Genomic DNA, 22,858 nt, shown 5'->3' with positions numbered 1-22,858 from the left:
GCAATACTGAACAATTAACAAATGTGCTTCACTGTTTCTGTGCTACAGTATCCCATGAGTCTTTAAAACTCTTATTCACCTTTTAGGTATCAGCCAAAATGACACATTTGGCAGAAAGCCTTCTTAGGACACTTCTTCCTTAGATCTTGTTGAACTAAAAGTGATCTCTTCGTACTGTGTAACTCTTCTGTGACAATTACCTGTACCGATAAACTGTAAACTTCACAGGGCAGTAGTAACTGGGTCTGTTTATCTCACTGACCTTTTAGGGTGGGGCATAGTACCTACTTTTCTTTCTTTTTTTTTTTTTTTTTTTTGGTGGTTGGCCAATATGGGGATCTAAACTCTTGACCTTGGTGTTATAGCACTGCACTGTGGCCAAGTAAGCTAACTGTCCAGCCTGGAGCACAGCATCCAATGCATAAGAGTGACTCAGTAAGCAGTTGTTGACTGATTAAAATATACCAATTCTATTTTAGGTATCAGAATATATGATTTACCATTCCAATTCTGTTTTAAACTACTTGCAGATAGGGTCTATAATTTTGTAACTAACATAGCACATAGGTTCTGTATAGAGTATGCTTTCAATAAATAGTTATTGAAGAATAGAATAATGAGGATATTCAAAGTAAAATAAATCTGCTGAATGCCATTCTTTTTTTCAGTGAATAATGATTTCGTTTATTTGTGTATAAATGCCTCAATCTTTTATTTAAGATGTTTTTCATCTTTCAATTATAGTAAAGATAAACACTCTAATTCTTGTGATTGAAAATTACATAGACTTTTTATTGAATGGTCTTTATTTTTCTTTAAAATTTTTAATCAGGTTAAAAATCATTCAATTCAAGACAGATTGGTTACAAACTATATCAAAAATATGAAGTCTGTTTCTTTTGTCAGTTCTTCAAAGAGAAATATTGTGTTGAATAAGATTGAATTCAAGCATTAGCTTTTCAATGATGAATTGGTGTTAAAAAACTGAAAGCTGAGTATTTGTAAGTTTATATATTTCATAGGCAAATTAAAAAGAGTTCTAACACCCCTGTAACCACCAAACCAAAAACAAACAAACAAACGATTCCCCAAAAAAGAATCAAAGAGATTTCAGTGGAAATTAAAACATCTCAAACTCAAGAATCTAATATACTGATAGCACTTATCAGTATAATTATCTAATAAATAATAACTTATCTAATTCTAATTGAATTAAAACTAATAGTTCAGATTCTTTCTCATTAATCTGCATTAAAAGTTAATTTAAATACATGATTGATAGAATCATATCCCTTTGGAGATTGCCCTAGACTCACATTGCATAAATCAGAAAACTGAGACATCAAAGCATTTAAAAAACTTCCTGACTACTGGAAGAGCTTAGTATTAAACAGTAATTTCTACCACATAAATGGATGAAATTTTCCATTCAATTTAATTATTTCCTATACATACCAGAAAGGTTAAAATCCAAGTAAAATATGTTTTTAATAAATTTTGATTTAATATAATTTCCTTTTGTAGGCACAATTTTTTTAAGGTGATTGTATGCAAAGACCTAAATGTGAATTTGAAATGAATTAAATTAAGTATGAAAAAAGTTTAAAGTACATGAATTGAATTTCCATATGAAGACTTTGGTAGCGATTTTTTGAAAACCCAAATGTCTTAGTCTGTTTGCACTGCTTAACAAAATACCTGCGACTGGGTAATTTTTAAAGGACGGAAATTTACTTCTCACAGTTTTGGAAGCTGGGAAGTCCAAGATCAAGGTACTAGCAGTTTCGGTGTCTGGTGAAGACTAGCTCTGCTTCCAAGATGACGCCTTCTTGCTGTGCCTTCATGTGGGAAAAGAGGCAAATGCACTGTCTTCACGTGGCAGAAGATGAAAGGGCAAAATGGGGCCTAACTAGTTCCCTTCAGCCCTTCTATAAGGCACTAATCTTATTTATGAAGCAGACATAATCACTTCCTAATGGTCCCACCTTTTAGTACTATTGCACTGGGGGCTAAGTTTCAACATGAAATTTAGAGAGACAAAAATATGATTGATAACATAACAACAAATAAACAAAACTACCCTTTTTTCTTTACATGCTGATTGTTACTATTTCTGCTCATCGACAGTAATATCTGTCATTGAATGTTTATCATTTGTTAGGATTTGTACTAGGTGCTTTATAAATCCTCCCAATTATCGCAACAAATTTGTGAGATATATACTATTATCCTCTCATTTCATATTCAGTTAAGTGTTATCTTAAAGAGAAAACAAGTTTCTTCCCCATGGTAACACAGTAGGTATAGGATCTAAGACTTAAACACAGCTCTATTTGACTTAAAAAGCAATGTTTGCAAGCAGCGTTCTTCTTCCTCTCCATTTGTTTTTTTCCTCCTTTTTGTTTTCTTGCTTTAATCTCTGTCTTTACTACACTGGTCAAACATATATGAAGTGCATGATATAATAATAGGACCTTGCTGATAAGGCATATGGAAATGCCTCATTAATTTCAAGCATATTCCTCTCTAAATTTTAAAATTTCTCTTTCCTCTGCATTTACCAATTTGAGCTTTGCAAAATTATACCTTTTTTTAATGAAATGACCACTTATAAAATTTGTATTTCCTCTACAATCCTTCCTGCTTAACATTATAATTTCTTCTATATATCTTATCAATGATGTTTTTGCTTGTCAAATACCCAATGCAAATATAATGTAAGTCAGTAATAAATCTGAAAATCTTGCAAACATGAGATATTTTAATGTGATGAATCAAAGGAAATGGACTGGAGTACTGTTGAATCACATACCTAATCGTTGATACAGGAGATTTGATAGAATTAGGATAATATCAGTTGAAAGAGAGAAAATCAACAAGATTGATGATTTGAAAGATGCTACAATATAGGATGATTTGAGTACAAAAGAATTGGTAGTGGTCCTTGAGTAAATTAGTAAAGTCCTTGAAATATAGTTGAATTACCCTTTTACAATGGTGTGGTGAAAATAAAATATAAATAATTAAATTCTATTTGAATTTTTTTCATATTTATATCATAAAATTTTGGCCACTTTAAGTGGTTATTTCCTTATCTTTGGGCAACTAGTACTTCCAGCATAATGAAAATGAGACAAATGATCTAATTTTCAGCATATTATTTTTTTAACTTATTATCTTATAGCAATAAATATATATTTTACCTAAAAACCCTTTTAAAATGAAACAGAAAGGGAACTGTGGGTATATGAAGTAATCAGATTTCTCGTGGATCCAGTTAATAAAAAATCATTTACACAAAACCTATTATTGGTCACTTTGCCAGGAACTGAGAATAAAGAGCTCAGTAGGAGAGGTTTCTGCTGTCTAAAATTTCACAGGGCAATGAAGGAGTTTGGGCATTCCAAGCATTTTTGCCATTTGAGAATTTCCCACCAGGGTGATTTGCAAATATGCCTTTTCATTTGCCTGATTGTCCAGTAGCAACAACACACACACACACACACACACACACACACACACACACACACCTTTTCTATTCTTGAAAAGCAGCAGTCCAATCACATGCAGATGCGTCAGCTGTGATTTGCCTTGTCCATTATAATGATTTTGGAAATGTTTTTGGAATAAATATATTTTAATAATAATGGTAATACCTCCAATCCCCTATACCTGGTCATAGTTAGAGATGTTTATAAAAGGATATAATTTTACTCACATAAATTCTACTTATTATTTAACCAGCTTAGGATTATAGATGAGTTGTCCATTTAATTAATCTTTCTCTAAAAGGGTGTCTCACAAGCAAAAACTCTACCCAACATCCATAATTCTGCAAGTCCAGACAAGTCCTTATTAACCCCACTGCAAATGCTGGAGGGAAAAGCTTTCTCAAAATAACTAGTTTTTTCTTGTGTGGGTAAACAATTCTATCATGAAATCAAGGTCATACATTCAATCATGTACACTTTGGCAGAGTTATTGTAAATGTTAGGAAACATCCATGGAATTAAACCAAGCTGGAAGGAAAGGACATTTGCTGTAATACAAGATAGCTCAAAATAGCAACCTGATTTTAGAATTTGGTGAAGTTATTTTCTGTGATGTTCAGACTGACAGTGGAGATCTAAAAACTAAGCACAAATAATACATATTCATTCAAAAATATTTTTTGTTGTCAAAACAGAACAATTATATGGGGATCTTACTTTTCAATGTCTAACAAGCAGAGCCACCTCTGGTACCCAGAGCATAGAACACATAGTGCACATAGCATTTGGGGAAGAAGACACCACCTGTGCCAGGACAAAGCTCCAAGTGGAGGAAGAATTAACTCTCAGGTCTAAAAAGAAATGTGCTCATTAGTTTTCTTGGATGATTTTTTTTTTTTCACTGACCAGGACTTCTGCTTCCAAAATTACCAATGCCCATCACCCTGCATCTGCCAGGTCCTGTTCATTTGGGCCATGGACAGCATACTTAAGATTGAGGTGATAAATGATTCTAAGACGTTTTGTTTCAAGTAATCAGCACAGAAATGGCTCTTACTAGATCTATGTCACAAAACTGAGAATTCTCAAAGATTATTTCTTGTTGAGGATAGATCACAGAGATGGGACTAGTCTCACACAAGAGAGGGCTGGGGGATATCCCAGCATGAAACTGGGTGAAGTGAAGCTAAAGTAGAATCTAAATCTCCTTAAGGAGTAAGAGATATTTTTCAGTGCAGTGGTTCTCAACCAGGACTAATTTTGCTCCACAGAGGACATTTGGCAATGTCTGGAGATATTTTTGGTTGTCACAGTGCATGGGTGGGTGGTGCCTTTGGAGTCTAACAGGTAGATGCCAGAAAGACTATAGGACATCATAAAATGCAAAATTCAGCCCCCTACAACCAAGAATTATTTGCTCCCAAATGTCAACAGTGCTGAGGTTAAAGTTGAGAAACGCTACCGTCCTGGCATCTAAAAAGGAAACCATTTTTTTTTTTAGAATGGTCTTTTATTTTTTTATTTATTCATTTTTTTATTCAAAATATTTTAACATTTACTTGTACATATTTGTAGAGTACAGTAGGTTGTTTCAATACATGCATATATTGACAATGATTTCTTTATAGTAGATAGCATCGTTTTGTACACAGTGGTCCGCCATTTTTCCTTCCCCCTCATCCCACTCTGGTAACCATTATTCTACTCTCTACTTCTACGAGAACCACATTTTTTTTTTTTTTTAGTTTCCATGTATGAATGATATAATGTGGTATTTGTCTTTTTATGCCTGACTTACTTCACTTAACATGACGGTTTTCAGTTCTATCCATGTTGCTGCAAATGGTAGGATATCATTTTCCACATAGCTGAGTAGTATCCCATCCTATATTTATACCACAGCTTTTTTTATCCATTCATCTGTTGATGGACATTTAGGTTGATTCCTTCCCTTGGCTATCGTGAACTGTGTTGCAATAAAAATTCCAGAATATATAAGAAACTTAAATTACTAAACAGCAAAACAACAAACGAACAAACAACAAAAAAAACAGTAACCCAATTAAAAAATGGGCAAAGAAACTGAACAGTCATTTCTCAAAGAAGACGTACAAATGGCCAACAAACACATGGAAAAAAACCTCAACATCACTAATCATCAGGGAAATGCAAATTAAAACCACAGTGAAATACCATCTCACTCCAGTTAGAATTGCTATTATCAACAAGACAAAAAATAAAAATGCTGGTGAGGATGTGAAGAAGAGAGAACTCTCCTACATTGCTAGTGGGAGTGTAAATTTGTAGTCACTGTGGAAAACACTGTAGAGGTTCCTTAGAGAACTAAAAATAAATCTAACTTATAATCCAGCTATATCATTACTGGGTATGCACCAAAGGGAAGGAAATCAACTTCAGAATTGGGAGATCATGTAAAATCTGAAGCATTATAAGAGGAATGGTTTCACCATCTTTCTGAAACTTCATTGTGCTACAGTAGAATTCTGTTCTGGGCTTGAAGATAGAAGCCCACATGTGTAATGGTACCTGAGCAAGCCTGTTCCTTGCTGCATTGTCTATAATAGGAACATAATGTAATAACTCAAACATCAGTCCATAGGGGTTTGGTTACATAAATTTTATTGCATGTATAGCCATGTAAGGGAATAATACACCATTAAAAATAAGTTACATGGATCTATGTGTGTTAACATACCAAAAATGCCCATTAGATATTTAATAAAAAATGAATTCTGCTTAAAAAGTGAGTAATGTGATTCTATTTTATTTAAAAATGCACCTTTATAATGCTCATATAAGAAGTTAAAAGAGAAAATGGTTTTTAAATGGCATATAGATTGACCAGAATTTCTACAGTTCTCTTTTGTGTTTAGTGTAGAGGTGATCTACTTAGATTTATCAAAATTGATGTCAAATTAGCATCAATTACATAATAGACTAATGAGAACCTGCCCACAAAACCAATTCAAACCTTTAAAACAATTTGTATATTTTTGAGAATTTGAGCTGGCAATTTATTTAATCATTCCTTCACATACTTATTCTCTTATTTATTTTCTAAATAAATATTTAACCTCTTATAGATAACTCATGCACTAGGCAATGTTCCTAGAGTACAATGGCATAGAAAAGAGACAAAATATTTGTCTTCATGGGGCTGATTGGTGTATATGTGTGTGTGTCTATGTACGTGTATGATGTGTGTTCGGGGATTCTGGTGATCTTAGAAGATTTTCTTGCAATAAAGCATAGCACCTTGTTGTCATGCACTGATGACTGTGAATTTTAGGGTAAAGCCCTAAAGAGCTACTATTCTAAGGCCTGAAAAGACCAAAAGCCTCGTTTTGTTGCTGAAAACAAGCGGGTAGTGAATGAATTGACTTGTGAAGCAGGTGCTATTTACAAAGACTGTTGCTATTGGAAACTGCCTCTTTGACTGGCCTTTCTTCATTAGGAAGTCACCAAACACATCCTTCTGAAGCTTTTGTTGTTAGGCATTTCATTCATGATGTTGCCACAATGTGCAGAACTCTTTCTTCATGCATCTGTAAAATAAACCCTCTGTCCTCTCGCTTGGTGGCTGCATCTCAGTTCATGTGCCTTACCACCGGGTTGGGCTGTCCTTCTTGCCAAGATTTTAATTCAATCTATAAAGCACTGCCCAGAAAATAACAACAACTTGTAGGTATTCCTTCTAATTTCCTCTTCCCAGTTAGAAATCTAGGTTAAAAATATAAAATAACTCAAAATAAAATAAATTGAAGGCATCTACTCATTTTCATATGGTTGTAAATTTTGAAACTAGAAAAAGAAATAGCATATTTTTGGTAAATTAACAGGATTATTTAATTTCCAATCCAATTCAGTTGTACCGTTTTAAAAAAATTCCTCATCAATAATCACAGGAAGAAAAGCCATTATTTATACAGAACTCTAATTAGGAGTCAAATAGAAGCATGCAATGAGTTTGATTTTAGAAAACTGTCTTGAGAGCTCCAAGAATTACCAGGTGGAGTGCCCTGAATATTGTTCTTTAATTTAAATGTCATTATTGATAATCATAAGACTTTTTAAGCTTAACAGATTACAGTAATATGAAGGATATCTTAACATTCATAATTCTTAATGACAAATTAATACATACAATGTAATTGAAGTTCTGTTAAGGTCTTACATGCTTAATCCATTTTTAGTCTTTAACCATGGCCCTCCAAAATTCTCGGAAGAATAAAAGAGAAAGAGAAAAAATAACCCAGATTTACTTGGGGAAATTATTTACCCTTTTGTGAACAAAATGACTCAGTAGACTAAAAGGCAAATATAGGTTTTTCATTCTTAGAAAACAAAATGTGTAACCTATATTTTTGCTTTTCTTAGCTGCCAGAAAGCTTTTGGCCAATTCATTGACCAAATCATGATTAAAACCCATGCCTAAAAATTTAGTACTTTTGTTACTTATATATAATCTTTGTTATGTCGCATTGTTAAATGCTATATTGTATTATTTATATTTTCTAAGCTGTCTCAAGTCTTTGAAAGTTTTGGGATGGCATCATAAATAAATCGTAATGTTATACTCATATATGCAATCACACTCAAGGGTACGAGACCATTGCAATCAATAGAACATCATGCTTAGATGGGTCCCATGCTTAAAATGTAATGCTCTATAATAGCCATCTCAAAATTCTTAATAATTTTAACTTTGAATTTGTGTTTTGTAACTGAAGTCCACTGGGACAAAGCAGTGTGTGTTGAGAGCTTAAAGCCTTTGCTAGTGTGTGGTTTCCCTCCTCACCTCCCTCCATCCTTGGGAAGTGTTCTAGGTCTCTTGCTCCCCATAGTCTCATGTTCCTGGTTCTGCCTGGCTTCCCCATTTCCACCTCTGCTCTGTGACCCGACACCTCTGCCCAGCAGGTCAATTGTGTCTTCAGTAGAGGGAAGTTCACATTGCTCTGTTTTTCTACCCCTCCTGCAGGGACTGGTTGCAAATGTGGGGAGGGTCAGAGATGGGTATATTCTTGGAGTCTTGTGACAGAGCAAAGCAGCGCTGTGCCTGTCTTGGGCTGGCAATGCATGGCATGTTAGGCAAGAACTTGGGGTGGGCAGGCCTATCACCCACCTCCAGTCCAGGCAGCAAGCACACTCCAGGGTGGAGTTTGCAGTTACTTGGGTTTCTTCTGCCTCGGTTGGCAGTTAGTTGGTGGAATTGGGAAACTGATTTCTCCACCACTGATAGTAGCTTTTTTATTTTGTGGTGAACCCACAAATTATGTATTTTACCCTGTATGTGATAAATTCACATTTAAATACTTTATTCATTCGTTCATTTATTCAATAAAAAATATTCTTTTTGGATCCAACATTACTTTAATTAAAAACTATTATAATTTCCAGTTGAGTAATGCTGTGCAGAAAATAAGCTTTCAGTCCAGCAAGGCACACAAATTAGATATTTCAGTAGCCATATGTAGGAATGCAGACTTTAAATATTATGTTAGAAATCTGATTGTTTAGGTTGGTTTCTCTGTGGTCATATAATGCAGGTTAGAAAAGGTTACTGCATCAGTATTCCCTACAACATAAGGGCATATTAACCTAGCTTTTCCAGGGTCTAAGTGACAGTTTCTGAAGCATATGTGTAGAATTCCGTAATAAGCATACCTGATCATAATCAGCAATTGCCAGTATGTGGTTTAAATATGCTTATGTTTTATGATTAAAATGAACATGATAACTAATTTTCCCTACTTGTATATTAAGTATGCCATATGCTTACTACTCTTCTCCATTAAATACATGCCGCATTAACCATCTGCTCTTCTAATCCAATACTGATAGTAATCAATTGTGGAGACCCAGGTATACCAGCTAATGGACTGAGATATGGAGATGATTATGTGGTTGGACAAAATGTTTCTTACATGTGCCAGCCAGGTTACACAATGGAATTGAATGGTTCCAGAATCAGGACTTGTACTACTAATGGCACATGGAGTGGAGTAATGCCAACTTGCAGAGGTATGATAATGGTTTTTTCAACATTTTGAAGTGGTAACCACAACGTATTTTCTTATTTTTTGTATGTGTATTTAAAGAATATTTAAATAATGTTTTTTTCATTGCAATTTCATTTCTTTTTCTGGTACTGGAAAATTGCTGATGCAGGTTTTTTAAAAAAACCTATTGTAATGTAGAGGTTTTAAAAATGATACTTCAACCAAAAAGTATTGTGTTATGAGTAACAACAGTGAACTTTAATGCAAGCAAAAGAACAAAAATACCATGTACTTACTGCATCACATTACTATCACCACATTACTTATGTTGATTGATGAATATTTAAAAAAGAATATAACCTTGGGCCGGCCCCATGGCTCACTCGGGAGAGTGCGGCGCTGGTGGCTCCGAGGCCGCGGGTTCGGATCCTGTATAGGGATGGCCGGTGCGCTCGCTGGCTGAGTGTGGTGCAGACGACACCGACACCGTGCCGAGGGTTGTGATCCCCTTACTGGTCAAAAAAAAAAAAAGAATGTAACCTTAATGAATTATAACTTTAATTTGCTGATCTACTTGGGTCAAGTCATTCACGGATGGGGACAAAAACCTCCTATAATTTGGGAACTGCCAGATTGAATTATAGAACTGTTATCTTTTTTAAAGAACAGGAGAATCTGCTTCTTCAAACAATGCAATTTAGAATTATGTTTTTAATCAATATAGGCATAAATTTTCTACTTAATGCTGTTTGTTTTTCTATTGGAAATATTTTCATAATTTATTTTGCCAATTTTTATGATTACTTGAATAATACTGTAAATACAATGTCAGACAACTTATACTGTTTTATAATAATTTTTATTTTTAATAACTGAGATTTCTCATTTATGCATCTTTTTAAATGTCTGTGAATTGATAGTTTAATATCTCCCTGACTTATAATCCAACAAAAAATAATAATATATTTGTCTTTTTCCTCTTGATGATACAGTTTCTGAATCAGATCACTTTAAGTATACAGTTAGTATATGAAAACATATGAATTTTATATTTCAGTTTTATATTTTATATGAATTTTGTTTTAAATTTTATATGAACTTTAGAAATTTATATGAATATTTTTAAATTTTAAATATTAAATTTAAATTTTAAATGTTTTAAATTTTATATGAATTTTATATTTTATAATTTATTTTATACATTCTTTAATTCGTACTGATAATTGCAATGTTAGCCAGCTCCAAAAAATTATTCATACATGTTGCTAGTCATCATAATACAAACATTCCTCATTTTTAGATTTTGAAGTTGTTACCCCTCTTTTTCCTTTAATCTGTGTTATCTTAACCAATCCATCTTTGCTTGGGGACAACTTAAAACAATTTAAGGAAAATAAATTTTAAAACATTTGAAACTGCGCTTACAAATCCAGTAAAACATTTTAACATATGAATATAAGTAGTTAAGGGAACCAATCTGGACATTTTAACCAAAAACATGATCTGTCTTTTCAAATACTTCCAAATTCCTTGGTTACAATGCTGATGCTCTATGTAGCCAAACAAGCCAGCTCTTCTCTGTCTAAAGGTCACTGGAAAATAATTTTATATAAAACCAATAATATATCAGTTACAATATACTAGATAGAAAATCACCCTCTATTTGCTTTTTCTTAGATGTCAGACAGCTTGCTATTTTGTTAGAGAATCTCTGACAACCAGTAGCCATTATGCTGCCAAAAAAAAGTCGCATCCACGAGGGATTAATTCCAGGGATTGTTTCAGGAATACTACTAGGAGAATAAAATGTGTTACACCATATTGTCCTCCAAGAGGTTAAATTAGCACATATGCTTCTTCTAATGATATTTATTTATTTATTTACACCCAGGATATTTCAACAGCTGTGTCTAATCACTGTTAATGTAATTGCAGCTGTTACCTGCCCACCTCCTCCCCAGATCTCTAATGGAAGGCTGGAAGGAACAAATTTTGACTGGGGCTTTAGTATTAGTTACATCTGTTCTCCAGGATATGAACTATCCTTTCCTGCTGTTTTGACGTGTGTAGGGAATGGTACCTGGAGTGGCGAAGTACCACAGTGCTTACGTAAGTACAATTCCCATAATTAAAATTGTTTTAAATAGCAATTGTTACTTTATTTTTTCAACTTTTGCTAGAACAAATATGAGATTGTTAAATTCCCTCCGATGCCTAATTAAAATTCATTAAAAAATCAGTATTTGTCAGTGTAGCTACTTTTCATGTAATCCAACTGTTAGAATTCTTGTGTTCTGACTCCAAATTTTAGGCTAAACTGCTTTGTTTCTAAACTTTTCTTATTTTTCAGAATTATTCCTCAAAGTGGAGTCCCTCTTAGATTCATTCTACTGCTGGAAAATTATTCTTATTTATTTCTAATTTATCTCACTTGAATACTCTGTAATTTACCCCCAAATCCCTCTCCAAAATAAATCCATGTCATTTCTACATGTTCATTCAAACCAAGTTCTTATGATGGCATTTGTCACGGTGATTATACAACTAAATTACCAGAGTAAACAGAGAGAAAAGATTATTATTTTTGGTTACAAAGGTCTCTGTATGCTATATATCCCAGCGTGTGTTACTTTTTAAGATTAACTTGGAAACTATAAAACAAAACAAAAATCACATTTCTGTTTTACATAAATTATTTTAGTACATGATTTGGACAATACTCGTTCAGAGAGATGTCTTGTGCTATCCCATTCCTGGCCCTCCTGCTCTTCCCAGAATGGGATGGAAGAGCACTTGACCTGTCTCCGTGGCCATGAGTTAGGCAGAGTTAACCCTTAAACTTCTCAGAATCTTGCAGGGACTTCTCAGCTCATTCAAGAGGAAGCCAAATCCCCTTTAGTCTCCTAGGACTTTTTTCTTTTTTTTTCCTGATTTCATCACATCACCTCCTCATACATTCTACTTCAGGTACATAGGCCTCCTTACTTTTCTTGAGAACTGATCTTTGCTTTGGCATCAGTGTTTTTATATTTGCTATTCCCTTTGCCTGGAAATGTGCTTTTCTTTCTTCAGCTTTTTACTAATAATCTCTCTTCCTAGTATTGTCTTCTCTGGTCACCTTATTTAAAATTCCTTATGTTAACATATAACGCCACGCTTCCAGGCATTATTTATTCTTCTTAATTTTATCCCTATTTTTTTCCTTCATCCCTATTTTTTCTTCTTAAAAATGTATACATTTTTCTTATCTTGCTTATTTGAACTATGTCCTCTACTTAAACTTACACTCCTTGAAGGCAATGATTTTTTGTTTTGTTCACTGCTGTACCTCTGGCAGATACTGATATTGCTGCAGGGATAAAGTAAGCCAATGTTTAGAGTAGAGAGCACAGAACCATTTGCAGATATTTGATATCGTTGGGCTGGATCACATACCCCTCTGCCCCATCCTGTGCACGTCCTGAGCTGGGTAGTTGACAAAAAAAAAACAAAAAAAAAAACAAAAAAAAAACTGAATAGCCGCCAGCAAAGACTACATGCTTTGTTCTTCACTCGTGAGCTCCCCTGGCCATCTGTTCAGCGCTACTATCTTCCTTACTGAAAGAACACAATAGCACCAGCAAGCCAAGGGGTACAATGGGCGCACATGCGCACTAACATTACTCTTATGTATCTTGTTTACAACAGATACGCTGAATCATACCCCACCTGATATGAGGTGAGAGGGCCTGACTAAACTAACTCCATTTCCTCACAGATATATTACAGAACAAGTCACTGGGGAAGGAATGGGATATTTCAATTAATGCTACAAGGCAATTATTTAATACACACACACATAAAATCAATCTCACAACAAATAACAAATCAGTGCCAGATTTATTACACTTTTATTATTAAAGTTTTAAATATTTAGAGTCTATTAAATGACCTCAGGGTAAGAAATTATTTGTTAAACAAGATGCAAAAGGTATAACCTTAAACGAAAAAGCAACATTAAAATTAAAAATTTTTCATTGTCAGAGATCAATCACGAACTTGGACAAAATAACCAATATATGTGAGAAATAATAATAATATGTAGATTATATAAAGCTTTCCTAAAACAAAAAATAGAATACAAAAAATGGGCAAAAGACATAAATAGTTTTTCCTAACCATCGGATTGAGGGGGAAAAAAAGGTAATAGTGAGTGTTGGTGAGAACATAGAACAATGTAAACTTCTATACACTCATGATGGGTGTATACGTTGACACAACTGTTTGCAAAACTAGTTGGTATCATTTAGCAAAGTTAAAGATGTGCAGAGTCTATTGCCCAGAAATCACTTTTAGATATATGCCCTACAGAAATTTTTGTACATGTGCATGAGGAGACATGTACAAGATTATTAATATCATCATCGATTTTAGTGGTAAAGTTAAACAATTCAGTGCTTAAATATATACATGTACACACATATACACAAGGGTACTTCAAAAAGTTTGTGGAAAAATGGAATTAAAAAATAATATGAATCTTTCATTAACTTTTTGAAGACCCCTTGTATATAACATATATATTTCTTAAACATGATGCCAGAGATATAACTTTTAAATGAAAAAGTGATAAATATATATTTGAATGTGGTAAAATTACCATGAAATGTATGGAAATAAGAAATTTAGAATTCAGGATGAGATAAGGTTTCCTGTCCTGGGCCTGAGGAAAGGGATGCTGTCTGGGTGGGTCTCACAGACAACTTTAACAGTATTGGCAATTTTCAGTGTCTTGAGTGTTAGCTTCTAGATATTCATTTCCTAACTTAATGTCATTCATATATTTTATAAGCATATTCTTTTGAACAAACACATATTTTTAGTATGAAATAAATATATATTTAATAAATATATTGTAGAATTATGACTCACTTATGAAGACAAATTATTAGGTGTATTTTTGCACAGTTTATTTGAAGAGCTTCCTATTAAGTGATAACAATTACCGTGCATGCATACCACCATTTTGCTTGCTCATCAGATCACTCATAATGCATTTATTTGCTCTAGAGAGATATTGTTAACCAGTTAGGTTGAGCATGAGAGAGAAAACTAATTTATTATTACAATTGTGGTCTGTTAGTCTGCAGTTTATGTGACATACAAAGGAGCTCCTTCTAGGTGATATGATTTTTAGAATAAGTCTGTTCCAATGCCTTAATGTTGATGTCACAAAAACTGGCCCTTAAAATTCCAATTCATGTTAAGGATTGTTGTAGAAAACAACAATGTGTTCTGAATAAGACTAGATACCCTCTGGCTACTCCAGAATAGAGAGGGTCATGGAGGTTGTACAAAAATGATTTTATGATTTTTTTAATGCTGTTTTTGTTTTTGTTTTTTGATGTGATTTTGATATGGCTGAAAAAAGTCACAATTAAAAAGTTATGTTTATATGGTGTTTTATTTTTGATTCTATTAAAATACAATAATAATAAAATATTTATTCATTGACATTTGAATTATAATAAGTATCCAGGTATAATAGGGCTAACTTTATCTCACTTGCTTTACATATATTATTTCTTCTATACATAATAGAATTCCTAGGTAAATATGTCTAGTCATAACATTTTAATAAATAACGACACAACCTCAGAGAGGAAAATCAAACTGAGAGAACACTGTGTAACTCTTTCATCATTTAGGGAACCAGCTACATTGTTATGTGGTTTAAGGTCACATTACTAGTAAATGGCAGATTGTGGACTCAAGTTCAAAAAAGGTAGTCCTAAAATACCATGCTCTTATCCATTAAATGGCCAAATTTATTAATTTTAGGGACTTTATAAAGAGGAAAGTCTTTTCTCTTTAATTCTGTGTAAAGTATGTCCTTTCATATTAGTCTTTTCATATTGCAATGTCCTTTCATACTAATGTCTTTGTGAACTGAAGCCACTTGAAAATAAACCCTGTGTCTTAAGCATCTAAACCTGACATTAATAAGTGTTTGGTTTACTATAGGAAAATCCAAGTTAGAAAACAGATGAAATGACACATGCAGAGATGGGGTGAGGACTGAGGAGTTTATGTGGTTGGGTCTCCCTCCTTTCTTTTCTTTGTTGCATAAAGATGAATGACTCGGTGGAAATTTGCAAAAGAAACACATCAGAAGTAGGTTATGAAATTACTTAGTGCTAGAAACAATTGCTCAAGCTCAAATGTGCATTGATGATGTTCACTGAGGAAACATCTATTGAATTCAAAATGTGCTAGATGTACAAAGATACTAAGACAAGGTCTCCGGCCTTTCTGGTTTGATGTTACATTGCCAGAAGTGTTTGGATGTCAAGTAGCACTAAGGTTTACAACATCTAAGAGATGGTCAAAATTAAAACAAAACGCAGTAAAGCAAAGGTATTTTACCCATATTACTTTACTCTGAAAGTTTCTCCTCTATTTTGTTTTAATATTTATTTAATGATTACTTTTAATTTTAACTATTTTAAAGAGAAAAAGAAGTTACTAAAAAGAGGCTTGAAAATTCAAGTTTATGCTAGAGTCTTGAATTTCTGGGAAAGTCTTTCTTTAAACATTGAACCCAAGAATGAGATATTCTATAATTAGGATAAGCATACTCCAGTTGGCTTGGGCATTACTAGTTTATTCCTGTTGTCCTGGCAGGCATCCTGTCCAGTTAGAGTCCCCCTTTCACTATCAAAATTGTCTGGATGTGGTACGATGCGTTTTCTCATCACCCAACCTATAATCATCTTAAGGCTACATTTATACTTCAAAGTGTTTGGTTTCTGTTTGCTTTAGAGGGAAATAAGCTTTCAGGTGTTAAATGTGCCCATTTAAAACTTGAGTACATTTCAAAATGGTTAAAATGATAAATTTGTATGTTATATATATATTTTTTTACCAAATAAAAAAAATCGAAAGCATTTGTTATAGGTATGTTTGCCTGGGTTATCTACTAGATTTGAAACAATTTGATCTCACTCTCTATCACACTTTTGCATGCTCACTCTGCTTCCCCCACAGTGGCCTCCTTATTCTTACTGTAACATGCTGGACATGCCACAGCATAAGTCTTTGGCGATGCTGTTTTCTCTACGCTTTCCCTTGGGATATCAGCATGGCTAAACACTTTGTTTACTATAAATCTTTTCTCAGTGAGAGACACCTTTGCCACTTATTTAAAATCTGTCCCCGCTTACTGCCACCTACCACACACATGTACAGTCTCGATCTCCTTCCTCTGAACTATTTTTTTTCCCATAGGACTTATCGCCTTCCCCCATGCTACCTGTGTGTGTGTGTGTGTGTGTGTATGTATATATATACATACACACACACACACATACAGTCAGTGCAATCTGTAGAGTACAAACTGGAACATTATGGGTTGGTTCTTTTTTTACAGAGCTATGTATGAATCACATGCATTTTCAGGAGAATATTTTAACTTTGCATCCTATACATACAAATACAGGGTTTGTTTCTGGTCAATACAAAACAACAAAAATAGAAAAAACTCTGTACACATTAAGGTAATCTCCTACATGGAAAATATCTGAATCAGACTAGATTTTTGAGTGTTATACCGAGTTTGTCATTCAGTATTTATTCATGTAGATATAAGCTAGAAAAAAAACTAAAGTTTTTATTGGGGTATCATGGGTAATGTCACTTTAGTGCAATGTTCTCATTAGTTGTCACCATTTTGTAAGATGTTTATTCTGCTGAATCTTAGATCTTTGTTATAGTGTCTTTCTTTTCACTTCTAGCAAAATTTTGTGGTGACCCTGGTATACCTGCCCAAGGAAAAAGAGAAGGCAAAAGCTTCATATACCAGTCAGAGGTTTCATTCAGCTGCAATTCTCCCTTCATATTAGTGGGATCAAGCACCAGAATATGTCAAGCAGATGGCACTTGGAGTGGTTCATCACCTCACTGCATAGGTAATATTAATTAAAGGCTGATTATGCTCACTAATTTTGGAATTGATAGGTAGCAATGACATTTAATAGATTTCTTTATCCTATAAATGATAGTTGGCTAAATATGAAAAACAAATGTAAAATAAAAAAGCAATTAAAATGCACTGAAAATGAATAGATAGAATATATGACATTTTTTTTTTTAGCATTTCAAACTTCCACATGAAACTTCCACAAGAAACACTTGACTTTGGATTATCAGTAAAATGAAAAAGAAAAAAAGCTTCAGATTAATAGCACTATTGAATAGTAACATTTATTTAGATCTTTATGGTTAATAAAGCACTTTCATATGAAATGAAACTTGCTCCAAAAATATCTAAAAGATATATTGATTTTGAAATGGGTGTAAGTATATTTTGTAATCCTAAAATTAAATGTCACATTTGGTAAACCAACAAAAACCTGTCATACAAACCAACCAACTCAGAAACTATCAGCCCTACCATTCTTATGCTTGAGTCTCCTACAGGTGTCAGTGAAATCCAAATTACTAAATCCTATTTCTGGAAAAAAAAAAAAAAAAAAAAAAAAAAACTCTTACTTATTCAGAGGAATATTACCCTACCTGAAATTATAACTTAGCGAGGTCCTTGAGCAAATGTTTTATGCATGTGTAATTCTTTCATATCCTTTATTTTTTCTTAACATTGTATTCACAGAGTAAGTTGGATGTTAAGCATTTTTATATTAGAAGGGTTCAAAGTACAAGAATTGCATGATTCATATCAAATGCAGTTTACCTGAATTTCTTGCTTCAATATTAGCAGGCTTTTGTCCGTAAGAGGTGCTATTACATTTACACTCTTTATTATTATCCAGGGCTCTTTCATTAAAACCCAGATCATTTAAAGTTATTTTTTATGAGCGAAATAAACCTATTGTAAATTTTAAAGGAAAATTATGTTTTTAATCCTCACTTTAGAACCCACCCGTACCTCGTGTGAAAACCCAGGTGTGCCACGGCATGGATCTCAGAATAATACGTTTGGATTTCAAGTGAGTGCTTTAAATAGATATTTCCATTTAGTGTAAAACTAGATTAAAAGGCTTCTTTGGTTCACGTGCATATAATCTCGTTGACAAAAACAACAAAAGTCACCCTTACATCTGCACTCATAAACACATTTTTTTAAAAAAGTGACAGCAAAAGAGTGGAAGTAAATTAAGAGAAGAAAACTATTCTACAAGAAAATAGCCTAACTGAGCATTAGGGTAAAATAAAAGAAAAACTGAAAATAGCATTGAGCACAGAAAAATCCTTAAGCAGTAGAGAGTAGGTAACAGACAGTAAATATCAGTAAGAGAGGTATAAATGGGTGAACGCTACAGGAACATGTGGAGACAGTGCAGAAAAGTAAAGATGATAGAGGTTAAAGGAGAGACTTCTGAGAAAAGCAGTTAGCCAATATATTAAAATGTGGCTATTCAACAAGGCAATAATTGTATATGACTAAAATACTTTTTAAACACTGACATTGATGAGGGAAATTTCTGAAAAATAATTTGACCATAACTCATTATACAACACATAATTGGATTGTTATATTTGAATTCTTTAGCACACACAGTCACGTGTGGCTAACTTTCTTGTTCTCTCTCCAATGTAGATGTGATGTAGAGATTCGGCAACTTTTCTGTTACAGAGGTCTGAGGAGAGCCAAAGTGCATACTGATTCTAAAAGGAAATAGCCAATTTACACATTACCCAATTGCTTTGTGTTGCAGGTTTTCTAAATTGTGCTTTTATGTGTGAAATTCAGTGTCATCCTGAAAACCATTCGTTATTAAAGGAAGAGCTCATCTAAGTGCCATATTTTTGTTGCTAAAAATAGTTTCCATTTATCTAAAATTCGGGCACTGTATGAACATTGATTTGATAGTGTTTTCAGTTCTTCCGGTTTGCCTCAGTCCTGTCTAGATAACACAAAAGTGTAAAAACGTGTCTCAGTCTCTATTATTATATCAGTGTTTTTAGAAAAGTTTAGATTTATATTTCTATAAAAGTTATAGATTATATATCTCAATTGATCTAAATCCTGAAAAATGGGCAGCTAGCAGCACAGCATTAGTCCTCATCATATAGATGAAGAAACTGAGAGAGAATGTGATGAATTGATCACAGAGCATGTTGGTAACAATATCCTCACAGAAAGAATATTTTAAAATCTATTTTAACATTTATTTGTATGTATTTGTGGAGTGTGGTGTGTTGTTTCAATACATGCCTATTCTGTACATTGATTCACTTAGGGTGGATAGCATACATTTGTACCCATTAATTCACCACTTCCCCTTCCCTGCATCCTCCCTCCCCTCCCAGACTCTGGTGACCATTATTCTACCCTCTTCTATGAGAACCACTTTATTTTTATTTTTAGCTTCCACATATGAGGGAGATCATGTTCTATTTGTCTTTCTGTGCCTGGCTTACTGTACTTAACATGATGATCTTCAGTTCCATCCATTTTGCTTCAAATGAAAATATTTCATTTGTTTTTATTGCTGAATAGTTCTCCATTGTGTATATATGCTACCTTTTCTTTTTCCAAATCTATTTATCCATTGATGGACATTTAGGTCGATTCCATCTTCTGGCTATTGTGAATAGTATTGCAATGAACTTGGAAGTGCAGACATATCTTCAATATATTGATTTCATTTCCTTTGGGTATATACTCCGTAGTGGGATTGCTGGGTCATGGGGTAGTTCAATTTCTAATTCTCTGAGGAATCTCCATACCATTTTCCACAATGACTGTACTAATTTACAGTCCCACCAACAATGTAGAACAGTTCTCTTTTCTCCACAACATTGCCAGCCTTTGATGTTTTCTGTCTTGTTGAAAATAGCCATTCTAACTGGAGTGAGAGGCTATCTCATTGTGGTTTTCCCTGATGATCAGTGATGTTGAACATTTTTTCATGTGCTTGTTGGCCAATTGTATGTCTTCTTTTGAGAAATGTCTGTCCAGGTCCTTTGCCCATTTTTAAAATTGGGTTATTTGGTTTTTTGGTGTTGAGTTGTTTGAGTTCTGTATATAGTCTGGATATTAGCCCCTTGTCTGGTGTGTAGATGGCAAAGACTTTCTCTCATTCTGTAGGTTGTCTCCTCATTTTATTGATTGTGTCCTTTGCTATGCAGAAAGTTCTTAGTTTGATGTAGACCTGTTTGTCTATTTTTGCTTTAGTTGCCTGTGCCTTTGCAGTGCTGTTCAAAAAGCTCACGCACATTTTGTGTAATATTTCCTCTATGTTTTCTTCGAGTAGTTTCATAGTTTGGGATCTTAAATTTGGGTCTTTAATGTATTTTGAATTGATTTGGGGGTATGGTGAAAAATAGAGGTCTGATTTCAATCTTCTGCTTATGGATATCCAGTTTTCCCAGCACCACTTATTGAAGAAACCATCCTTTCCCCAATAAAAACTCTTAGCACCTTTACGGAAAATCAGTTGGCTTTAGTACATGGCTTTATTTCTGTGTTCTCTATTCTGTTCCATTGGTCTGTGTGTTTGTTTTTGTGCTAGTGGTTACTATAGCTTTGTAATACATTTTGAAGTCCAGTGTGTTATGCTTCCAGGTTTACGCTTTTTTCTTAGGATTCCTTTGGCTATTTGGGATATTTTATGGATCCGTATGAACTTTAAGACTTTTTTTTCTATTTCTGTGAAGAATGTCATTGGTATTTTGATAGGGATTGCATTGAATCTGTAGATTACTTTTGGTAGCATGCTCATTTTCACAATGTTAATTCTTCCAACTGACAAACATGGAATGTCTTTTCATCTCTTTTTATACTCTTCAATTTCTTTCATCAGTGTTTTATAGTTTTCTTTGTAAAGATCTTTCACTTCCTTGGTTAATTTAATTCCTAGTTTTCTCTTTTTTTGGTAGCTATTGTAAATGGGATTGCTTTCTTGATTTATATTTCATCTTGCTTATTATTGGTGTATAGAAATGCTACTGACTTTTGTATGTTGATTTTGTATTCTGCAACCTTACTGAATTCATTTATCAGTTCTAAGAATATTTTGGTGGAGTTTTTAGGTTTTCCTACATATAATATCATGTCATCTACAAACAGGGATAATTTGAATTCCTCTTTTCCAATTTGGATGTTCTTTATTGCTTTCTCTTGCCTAATTGCTCTGGCTAAGACATCCAGTACTATATTGCATAAGAGTTGAGAGAGTGGGCATCTTTGTCTTGTTCCTGCTCTTAGAGGAAGAGCTTTCAGCTTTTCTCCATTCAGTATGACATTAGCTGTCAGTTAGTCATATATAGCCTTTATTTTGTTGAGGTATGTTCCTTCTATACCTAATTTGCTGATGGCTTTTATCATAAAGGGAAGTTATCAAATGCTTTTTCTTGGTCAATTGAGATGATCATATGGTTTTTGACCTTCATTTCTTTGATGTGATATATCACATGTATTGATCTGCATATGTTGAACTGACCTTGCATCACTGGGATAAATCTCACTTGATTGTGGTGAAAAATCTTTTTAATATGCTGCTGTATTCGGTTTGCTAACATTTTGTTTAGGATTTTTTCATTAATGTTCATCATGAATATTGGCATATAGTTTTCTTTTTTTGTTGTGTCCTTGTCTGCTTTTGGTATCAGGTTAATGCTGGCCTTGTAGAGTGAGTTTGGAAGAGCTCCCTCCTCTTCAACGTTTTGGAAGAATTTGTGAAGAATTGATATTAAATATTTTTTAAATGTTTAGTAGAGCTTTGTAGTTCAGTCTTCCAGTCCTGAGCTTTACATTAATGGGAAACTTTTTATTATTGACTTAATCTCATTACTCATAGTCATTCTGTTTAGATTTTCTATTTCTCCTTGATCCAATCTTGATAGATTATATGTGTCCAGGTATTTATTCGTTCCTCTAGGTTTCCCAATTTGGTGGCAAATATTTGTTCATAATAATTCCTTTGTATTTCTGTAGTATCAGTTGTGATGTCTCCTTTTTCATCTCTAATTTTATTTATGTCTTTTTTTTCTTGTTAGTGTAGCTAATGAATTGTTAATTTTGTTTATCTTTTCAAAACACCAACATTCTGCTTTGTCACTCTTTTGTATTGTTTTTTTGGTCTCAATTGAATTTGTTTCTGTTCTGATCTTTATTATTTTTTCTTTCTGCTAATCTTGGGTTTGGTTTATTCTCACTTTTCTAGTTTCTTAAGATGCGTTATTAGGCTATTTATTTAAAATATTTCTATTACTGGTTTAGGTATTTATTTCTTGGAGCTTCCCTCTTAGTACTACTTTGGATATATTCCATAAGTTTTGGTATGCTGTGTTTCTGTTTTAATTTGTTTGAAGAAATTTTTGTTTTCCTTCTTAATTTCTTCTTTG

The 22,858-nt window shown here is 33.5% G+C and overlaps 1 protein-coding gene across 3 annotated transcripts in view; it reads left to right on the top strand.

The window, feature by feature from the left end:
* Window positions 1–22,858, top strand: part of CSMD3 (CUB and Sushi multiple domains 3) — a 1,171,099-nt gene that overhangs the window by 1,112,195 nt on the left and 36,046 nt on the right. For all 3 annotated transcript variants that reach the window (XM_063079089.1, XM_063079088.1, XM_063079087.1), the window contains 4 exons: window positions 9,354–9,533; window positions 11,447–11,620; window positions 17,284–17,457; window positions 18,422–18,495. In XM_063079089.1, the coding sequence (XP_062935159.1) occupies window positions 9,354–9,533; window positions 11,447–11,620; window positions 17,284–17,457; window positions 18,422–18,495 (602 nt within the window). The remainder of the gene's footprint in view (window positions 1–9,353; window positions 9,534–11,446; window positions 11,621–17,283; window positions 17,458–18,421; window positions 18,496–22,858) is intronic.

This window comes from Cynocephalus volans, chromosome 15 (assembly GCF_027409185.1).
Source record: "Cynocephalus volans isolate mCynVol1 chromosome 15, mCynVol1.pri, whole genome shotgun sequence".
NCBI lineage: Eukaryota > Metazoa > Chordata > Mammalia > Dermoptera > Cynocephalidae > Cynocephalus > Cynocephalus volans.
This window is presented reverse-complemented; position numbering and strand designations above follow the sequence as displayed.